This window comes from Hippocampus comes, unplaced genomic scaffold, assembly GCF_001891065.2.
Source record: "Hippocampus comes isolate QL1 unplaced genomic scaffold, H_comes_QL1_v1.1 scaffold156, whole genome shotgun sequence".
Taxonomy (NCBI): Eukaryota; Metazoa; Chordata; class Actinopteri; order Syngnathiformes; family Syngnathidae; genus Hippocampus; species Hippocampus comes.
The window spans coordinates 1,284,049-1,292,844 of NW_017805744.1; the positions used below are offsets into that span (position 1 = coordinate 1,284,049).

At 40.6% G+C, this 8,796-nt stretch overlaps 1 protein-coding gene across 1 annotated transcript in view; it reads left to right on the plus strand.

The window, feature by feature from the left end:
* The window catches only part of LOC109524477 (neuronal acetylcholine receptor subunit alpha-7-like), a 26,706-nt gene extending 19,108 nt beyond the window's left edge, over window positions 1-7,598 (plus strand). The window contains exons 5-9 of the mRNA XM_019884407.1: window positions 723-970; window positions 2,402-2,596; window positions 3,539-3,625; window positions 4,734-4,843; window positions 5,690-7,598. Coding sequence (XP_019739966.1) covers window positions 723-970; window positions 2,402-2,596; window positions 3,539-3,625; window positions 4,734-4,843; window positions 5,690-6,298 — 1,249 coding nt within the window. The 3' untranslated portion in view covers window positions 6,299-7,598. The remainder of the gene's footprint in view (window positions 1-722; window positions 971-2,401; window positions 2,597-3,538; window positions 3,626-4,733; window positions 4,844-5,689) is intronic.
* Window positions 7,599-8,796: the final 1,198 nt, after the last annotated feature.

Here is an 8,796-nt window from a genome sequence, read left to right on the forward strand (position 1 = left end):
CACACACACACACACACACACACACACACACACACACACACACACACACACACACACACACACGATGATGAGAGGCAGGATCAAATAAAAGGGTATACATCCAGATGTTTTCCCAAGGTGCAGGTCATGCTTTCTTTTGTCGGGGTTTTGAATGAAATTCAAGCCGGGTCCACACAAATTATCTCTCATGTTAACCGCTGATCGTGGGTGGGAGTCTTTAAGATTTGGATAGGTATGGGAAAAGGTTTGTCAGTTGTGCGTTGTGCCACTCATGTCAAAGGTTTTCATCGTTGACGAGCCCGTATAGCTATTGCTGCCCAGGGCAACCTACACTACACACACTTTTAAATGGTTAAACAACACAACTTGATTTGCTAAACAGCTGCTTCACGGCAAAAAAATAAATAAATAAATACATACTATCACTGTAATCTAAAGTCTGAGAAAGCACAAAAGTGTCACTCAGTCATTTATTGCATGAGTCTTCTCTATTAATTCTATTAATCAACAACATAACCCCAGTGGCACTCCAGCAGGCATAATGGCTTTCTCATCCCAACATTTCTTTTTTTCTGGTAATTATGTGTATTTTCGCTTGGGAACACTACTTCATGTTGGGCAAAGCCTCTACAGTCATCAGGATAGTCTGAGTTTGGCATTCCCCTGTGAAAAGACTTTGATGGCAAGTGAATCCACTGCAACCATTGTAACTCTCTTTCTAGTGCGGATGATCGTTTTGATGCCACCTTCCACACCAACGTTCTGGTGAATGCGTCGGGTTACTGCCAGTACATCCCGCCCGGCATCCTGAAGAGCACTTGCTACATTGATGTGCGTTGGTTCCCCTTCGATGTCCAGAAGTGTGACTTGAAGTTTGGCTCCTGGACACACAATGGCTGGCTGCTGGACCTCCAGATGCTTGACGTGGACACGTCCACCTACATACCCAATGGCGAGTGGGATCTTGTGGGTAAGTTGCTTTGTATTTGGCTGGAGGAAGAGGATAAATTCATCACGATTCACGATAGATACATTTAATCAATAATTTTACATTCATTTGGTGGTAAAAGTGGTGGAGACTGATTTATTTAAAAGAAAAAAATGTGCTTCAGGTTAGTGATGATTTACACCATTGAAAATTAGCATAGAGCATTGGAAGCAGAAATTGAAGTTTAAAGTGATGGAATTAGAAGTGTTAGTGGAAGAGAGAGAGACAAATATTTATGAGTTTACAAAAATAAATGGATCTCGCCAATAATTTTGTGGAAGCCAAAGAAGCGCCTAAAGTTATGCTTTGTTTAAACTTGCCTTGTGCGGTTTGATAAATTACACTACATGTGCGAAATTAATCTGTGCATTTTGCACATGTAAATAACACATCTGTTTGTGTGCGCAATCAAGTTTGTGTCCACTATTGATTTTGCATCTAAAATGCATGTTTTGGGACTGTGAAAGGAAACCAGATTATAAAGAGTGAAATTAGGCTCTTGTGTCCCCCTGTCCAGCAAGTGAAAGGTTCTGCCTTGAAGGTACCGAAAATCCGGACATGTGGATGTATTGTATATGCTGTGTTTACATACAGTACTTAAAAAATAACAAGAGTTAAGTGGGAACTGTTTTAGGCAGCAAATTAGCTTGTCTGAATTGTTAAAATAAAAGAATACATGTATCTTGCCCATCCCTCGAGGTGCCAGTGTCCAGCAGTAAGACAGCAAGACAATCCTGAAAAAACAACAGCGATAAAGTTGATCTCAGATCAACTATTACAGTAGCATCTTTGTACCGGTACATTTATCTGAATAGCTGTCTTTCACTTGACTCCTTAAACCAGTAATTAATTTGGAACCTGTATATTGATGTCGGTTATTTAGCAAGCACAGGGAATGAACCATAGACCATCATTTGGATTTTAAACTGAAAATGTTTGGGGGAAAATCCTGACTCAAACAGAGCCAAAGAGAAAACAACCATTGAGTGTAGTAGTCAGTTTTGGAACACCACCCAAGCGAAGCCTTTCAGCTGGGAGGGTGACTTCTCATGTTGGAGCCCCGAGGAGGTGTTGGCAGATTGCAACTCAGGGTTGGACGGGAACAGGTGTCAAGGAATACAATTGTTTGACACATTGACAGGCATGTATTATGTAAGAGCAGACAGAAGTATCTCAAAGAAAAACATCTTCTATGAGGATGAATCCCAAAATGTTTCATGTCATGCCATTGCTACTAACATACAAAACGAAGGCTATTGCAATGCAGGCAATGTGCTATATTTCCTAAATTGTGTGACCCATCTCTCCATTCATCCTTCTTCTGCCCATATGGCTGTTTACGGCGACAGATGGGATGATTGCGTTCATGTTTTTTTTTTTTTTTTTGTAATTGCATTGCCCTGTGTCCCTCAGGTGTCCCAGTCAAGCGCAATGAGCTCTACTACGACTGTTGCAAGGAGCCTTACCCTGACGTGACCTTCACAGTCACCATGCGCCGCAGAACGCTTTATTACGGCCTCAATTTGCTCATTCCCTGCGTGCTGATTTCTGGCTTGGCCCTCTTGGTCTTCCTGCTGCCTGCTGACTCAGGAGAAAAGATCTCTCTAGGTGAGATGGTGCACAAGTGCGATCAATTAAGAATCAAATGTTTTTTGGGGCGGTGATATTCACTGTTTTAGATTTGATGCCTGGAACACATTTACCACTGATTAATTGCATCTCTTCTTTTAAAAAACATTTGATAAGTGTTTGGCAACTGAGAACACTAATTGTGAAGCTTTGGAGGTGGAATTCTTTCCCGTTCTTGCTTAATGTATAACTTGAGCTGCTCAACAGTCTCTGCTGTGGTATTTTGTGCGTCATAATGTGTAACACAAACTTATATGTTCGTTTCAGCATCAATGGAGCCTTCACAGATGTACAAGTTCCCCATGCCACGGGCACTAACACCGCCCCATACAGTCACAGATTCCAACTTGGGAACTTTACACTGATTGACAATTCAGATGGGCCTTTGCATGTACGGCACTGAAAAGGCAGAATTATTAAAGAATCCTGCACATTTATGACATTTAAATTAGGTTTTACTTCAATCTTTGCCCAAATCAACATGGGAATGTGGGTCTAATTTTTTTCCCCTTTTTATTTAAGAAGGAATGCTGACAGCATTGAATCTTTCCAGCCTACCTTTTTACCACATAGCATGCAATACTGTGTGTGCATATGTGCATGGAAACATTCTCATAAATCATGTAGTGAGTCATGAATACATGCATGTAAAACTGCGCGGAATAATTTAATTTCTGAGTGGAGTTGGTTTTTGATGGATATCCACGTGTGAATGAGCAGTCAACATGCAGTTAACGTGAATTTGACAGATTTCTGGAGGGCTAAGAAGCTTCCTTGTCTGTTCCACCTGACAAATTACTGTGATTTGGAGATGATAACTGATTACATCCAGAAGTAATTACAGGAATAATTACACACACCAGTGATTCCACTCAGACAAATCATTTTCCTAATGTTCTGCCCGTCACTGTTTTTCGTAAGGAATCACCGTACTGCTTTCGCTGACTGTCTTCATGCTTCTGGTGGCTGAGATCATGCCGGCCACCTCTGACTCGGTTCCTCTCATCGGTGGGTTCTATTTTTGTGTGCCTCTATGTGTCATATATCTACACAAAATATATCTACACAGAATCAGACGCAGGAAGAGGACCTGACATATCCTAAAGTGGAATTATGTTGGTGAGTGTGGACACTGTTATGATATAGCAAAGCAAAGTGACTGTAATATTGATTTTGTCAGCCAACACACCGATATTAATGACCGCGTCGTTTGGATTGGTTCTGCCAGCAGTATTAACAACTGCATTAATGCGTTATTCGATGCTTCTTGACCTCTAGATATGGTAACCTAGAGAACAATTAATTTCAAGGACAGTTCACTTGGCATAGCCTTCCCACTCTTTGCAGCATATTAGTTAAAACAACCAAATTGGATGGAAATTCAGTGTCTGCCCCACCAATATACAAGCCACAGATTTCATGGTATTACTGGAATCAATATTTTTTCTCCACTGTAATTGACGCTGTCTGAGAGTTATAAAGTGAACAACCTACTGCTCAAAGAAAGCTGGGATAGGCTCCATCACACTCTCATGAGGATAAGTGGTTTGGATAATGGAATGGATGTATTTATACAGTATAGATAAATGGCTACCCACCCGAATAAAACATTTATTTTTAATGACTCGAGGACAAGCCCTCCTGTCCTCATAATTAAAATGATTCATTCATCTTTACCGGATTGTGAGCGAATGTGGCTGTTAATTATTTTCAGCTGCCTTACATAGAGAATATGTCTCTTATCATTAGCCTTGAATCACCAGAAAGGATATCCTTTTCACATTTAGTTCTTGTGAGAAGGAACCACTGCCCCGTCCTTCATTTGTTTTCCGAATGTTTTGACCTCTGTGCAGTTGATGGTCTTAAATTTACCGAACATACATGTTTTGGGAATATGAGAGGAAGCCAGAGTCCTCTGACAAAACCCACACAGCCACAGAAAGAACATGGAAACTCAACACACAAAGTCCAGAGCCAAGATTTGAACCTCGGACCTCAGAACTGCGAGACAGTGGTGGCCACTAGTCCACCGAGCTGCCACTTTATGTAACCGATAAACTAAAAATATTCATAAGAAGCACGTTGAGGCTGATCATGTTTGATGTGTGTCTTCCAGCTCAGTACTTTGCCAGCACCATGATGATAGTAGGAATGTCGGTGGTGGTGACTGTGATAGTCCTGCAGTTTCATCACCATGACCCTCAGGGAGGCAAGATGCCTAAGTGGGTAAGTGGTACAACTCTTTTTTTTTTGACCCAAGGTCCTTGTGAGCAGATATAGCAATTGACAAGATCCTTCTTGATTTTCAGTATGTATTTTGTATTTTATGCAGAATAGCGATACATTTGGGAAATAGTTGTTTTCAAACCGAATTAAGTACAGTATTTTCAAATCTATTTTTTTAAATAAGCACCAAATCACAATACAGTAGTTGTTATCTCAGGGGACTTTACATATGGAGCAGGTCAGAGAACACACTACTCACTTATGAAGAGATTAACTGAGCACTGGACCCCAACTGAAGCCCAACTAAACCCCAAATGAACCCCGCATAAGCTAGCACGGGGCGACAGAGGCAAGGAAATAATCACTCATGGGAAGAAAAGCCGAGCAAGCCAGAACAAGACTGACTGTGCGGTGGCCGTCTACCTCCACTGGTTGGGTCACATAGCAAAGAAAAGAAAAGACAGAGAGACAAAGTGAGAGGATACGTGACGAAGACCGAAAGGGCGATATCCTGTAGTTGACCATCAATTCATATCATGTTTTTAAATGTTCAAGTGGACGTGTCCCTGGGAAGAGTAAATGCAGTGATGGTTCATTTTTGTCACCTTTTCCCCTCTAAGTCTTCTGTTGATATTTTACATTAAAATCCTTGTCAATTATGAATTGGTGTAATTTTCATTTAGCCATTCTGATGCTGCTCAGTGAAAATGGACTGAAATTGTAACAACACTTTGATCATTAAAGTACGATAATAATGACAGGTTGTTGTGTGAACAAAATAAATGTGGAAATCTGCTGAGTGAAAATGTAAGCTCAATTATTTATGAGTGCCTCATATACGTTCAGGTTCGGGTGGTCCTGTTGAACTGGTGTGCTTGGTTTCTGCGCATGAAGCAACCTGGCGATGAGCGCAGGCGTCCCGGCTACAAGCTCCGGCATCCAACCCAGCACCATTCCAGCACCAACTCAATTGAAATGGGCGCCATTCCGAGCCTCTCTATTCCACCCTCCCAAACTTCCTGTCCACCGTGCACCTCGGGCACCTCCAATGGTTCAATGAGCCTCTATTTTGGCAGCTACCACCCAATGGAGAGTCCACAGTGCCCTCCTTCCAGTGACTCTGGTGTAGCACTGGGGGGTCGCGCTCATGGCTCCCCCGGTGAAGAGGCTGAGCCCCCCGGTGTTTGCAGTAATGTTTTGGGAATGGGTGCAGGTATGGGAGTCAGGATCCCGCCACCAGAGATTCAGCGCATCTTGGAGGAGGTGACCTACATTGCCCAGCGCTTCCGGGATCAGGATGAGGCTGAGGCCATTAGCAGTGAGTGGAAGTTTGCAGCAGCGGTGGTGGACCGTCTATGCCTGGTGGCCTTCTCGCTCTTTTCCATCATTTGCACCTTCACCATCCTCATGTCAGCGCCCAACTTCATAGAGGCTGTCTCCAAGGACTTCACATAGCTGGATTCAGAACTATATATATTGATTTATCATCCTCAATGGGCCATTAATGTGAATAATGCTTATTGTGGTCTTCTTGTGTAAATATAATTATTTCATGTCTCAGCTATTGCTAACTTCTGTGTGCAAACACACATGATGTCCGTCAGAGGTCACTTGCCAAATCATGATTTACAGACACTTGATACAAAATGTCGACACCCACACACACGTGCACCTCTGTTCAAATGGCAGATATTTTGTGACATTAAAAAAAAAGGAGACCAAGATATATCATTTTAAAACTAACCTGCACAACACACTCACTCTGAAATAATGTGCTTGTCCAAGTGTGCACACCCTCTTGCTTTTGTAATCACTTAGAGATGTTCATGTTGAAATTGAATACTACTGTGATTAAGAATCACATTTCACTTCTCTCTCTTTATTTTGAGTGATCACATGCGTGCTGTATTACAGTCTCTTGTGAGTGTATTGTGCAATAATGCTTTGTGCTGACTGGTTGGAGTGGACCAATAACACAGATGCAAAGGTGTAATTCAAACGTAGCTGATTGTAGTTTATGTTTAACATCCTCGACCATTTGCTTGGAAACAATACCATAAGCTACTATAAAAATAGTTCAGAGTTGCTGGTGTTAAAATGCTCATTGAAGAAAAAGGCTTATGTGACTTGGGATACTCTGGACAGTCTGTTCTTACAAGAATTTATTGTTATTTGTCAGAAATGGAATTCCAATGTAACGAATACAAAACAAAATACAGAAAATATTTGGAGGGATTTAATATACCCCCAAACCTAGCCGCACAATGCTAACTACTTTGGATTAGGAACAATAAAAGCATGTTGGCCGTGTGTGCAGGATACCTGTAGGATGGAGCAAAATTGTTTTGGGGATGCGTTGCTTTGTACTGTGCATGCGCACAGAGTCCTCAGGCAGTTGAAATGCTTATTAAAATTAGCCAGGGTGAAACTTAATAAAGTACTTTGGTACAATATTCTAACGCAAGTCTTGTGATGTGTCAGCCTCAGATATCAAGGATGATTACAAAAGGCTTGAAAATGTGATAAGAAATCAAAATCACATCACAGCAAAATACTGAACTTTTATAGAATCTGTGTGTCAATATTGATAATGGTTTTGTATGCGATTATGGAAGCGAGTTGAGTGACTAATGTACATAATAGTTTATTTTAGGTTTCATCTTTGTCGTGCTTATCGTCGTTTTACCGTACTCTGTGTCCTTGCAATTGTAAATGTTGTCCCTTGGCCATAATAAAAGTATATTTATTCTCTGTATAACTGTCGCTTTTTAGATCTTTGCAGGGATAATCAATGAGAGGGGAACAGAGTAAATTTCCATCTGGAGGTTGATAATTTTACCTCAACTCAGCTTTATTTCTGTGAGTAACCTGATGGCAAAGTGCGAGAATTTGCAATGCTTCCCTAAATGCAGACATCGCTATCCTGAAATAACGAAAAATTGAAAGGCAGACCGTTTTGAAGATTCGTGTATTCAGCAAACAAATAAGCATGAAGCATGTTTCAATACATGAATATGACGAACCACATTAACTCTAGTGAGCCTGGCTATTTTTGAAATGCCAGGAAAAAGAACCTCTCAAAAAATTCAACATGCTACATTATATATGAGAAAAAGTGATGTGCCACCTTATTTGCACACAGTTTGCTTCTTTTGGATGGTATTAAAAAAAGTCTCTAATTTGAATTCAGTCAGATTGCATAAAACCAAAATGGGAACAACAGAGAAAATAAAACAGACCTCAAAGAATATCAGACAAATAATGTGCAGCGTGGACTTTTTTTTTTTTTAAATTTGAACTCCCAAATAAGATGGGGTTTCTGATAGCACGCCAAAAATGTACTTTGTATCTCAGCTTTTATATTGTTGGAGAAGATAAGAATACTCGATCTGATTTTTAAATGGAATAGATTATTTGCTGCAGTTCTAATTGCTGATTTTTGTGTATGTATAGTGTCACGATCAAAATAAAACAGTTTTAATTGAACACAGACATTGTATGAGGCTTTAATCAAACAGCAAATAACACACTTATATTACAGATTAGTAATCAATGATAACTAACAATATAATTTGTGTCAACATGCGATATCTGTTTTGTTAAATTCTCAGTTAAACGAGAGAACGATTGGATTGGAGGATCAACCAATACATCAGGCTGAAGCTTATCAGAAAACAGCAAATACCAGACAGACTGAAGGTTGTGTTAAGAGTCTCAGAGTAAAATCTTCATATTGAGGCAATCACTTTGAGTCACAGTAAATGAATGCTGACGTGAGTGAATCCAATGAATCACATCACACATAAGCACAGCGCAAATGTTTATAATGATTCGCAATGTACTTTGTCATCGACCCCATCCTTGTTTTTGCCTCAGGTCACCTAATTGTCCATTGACTTTGTCAACCCCTCCCCCAACTGGAACTGGGGCGTAGAGTTCCACTGATAACTTGG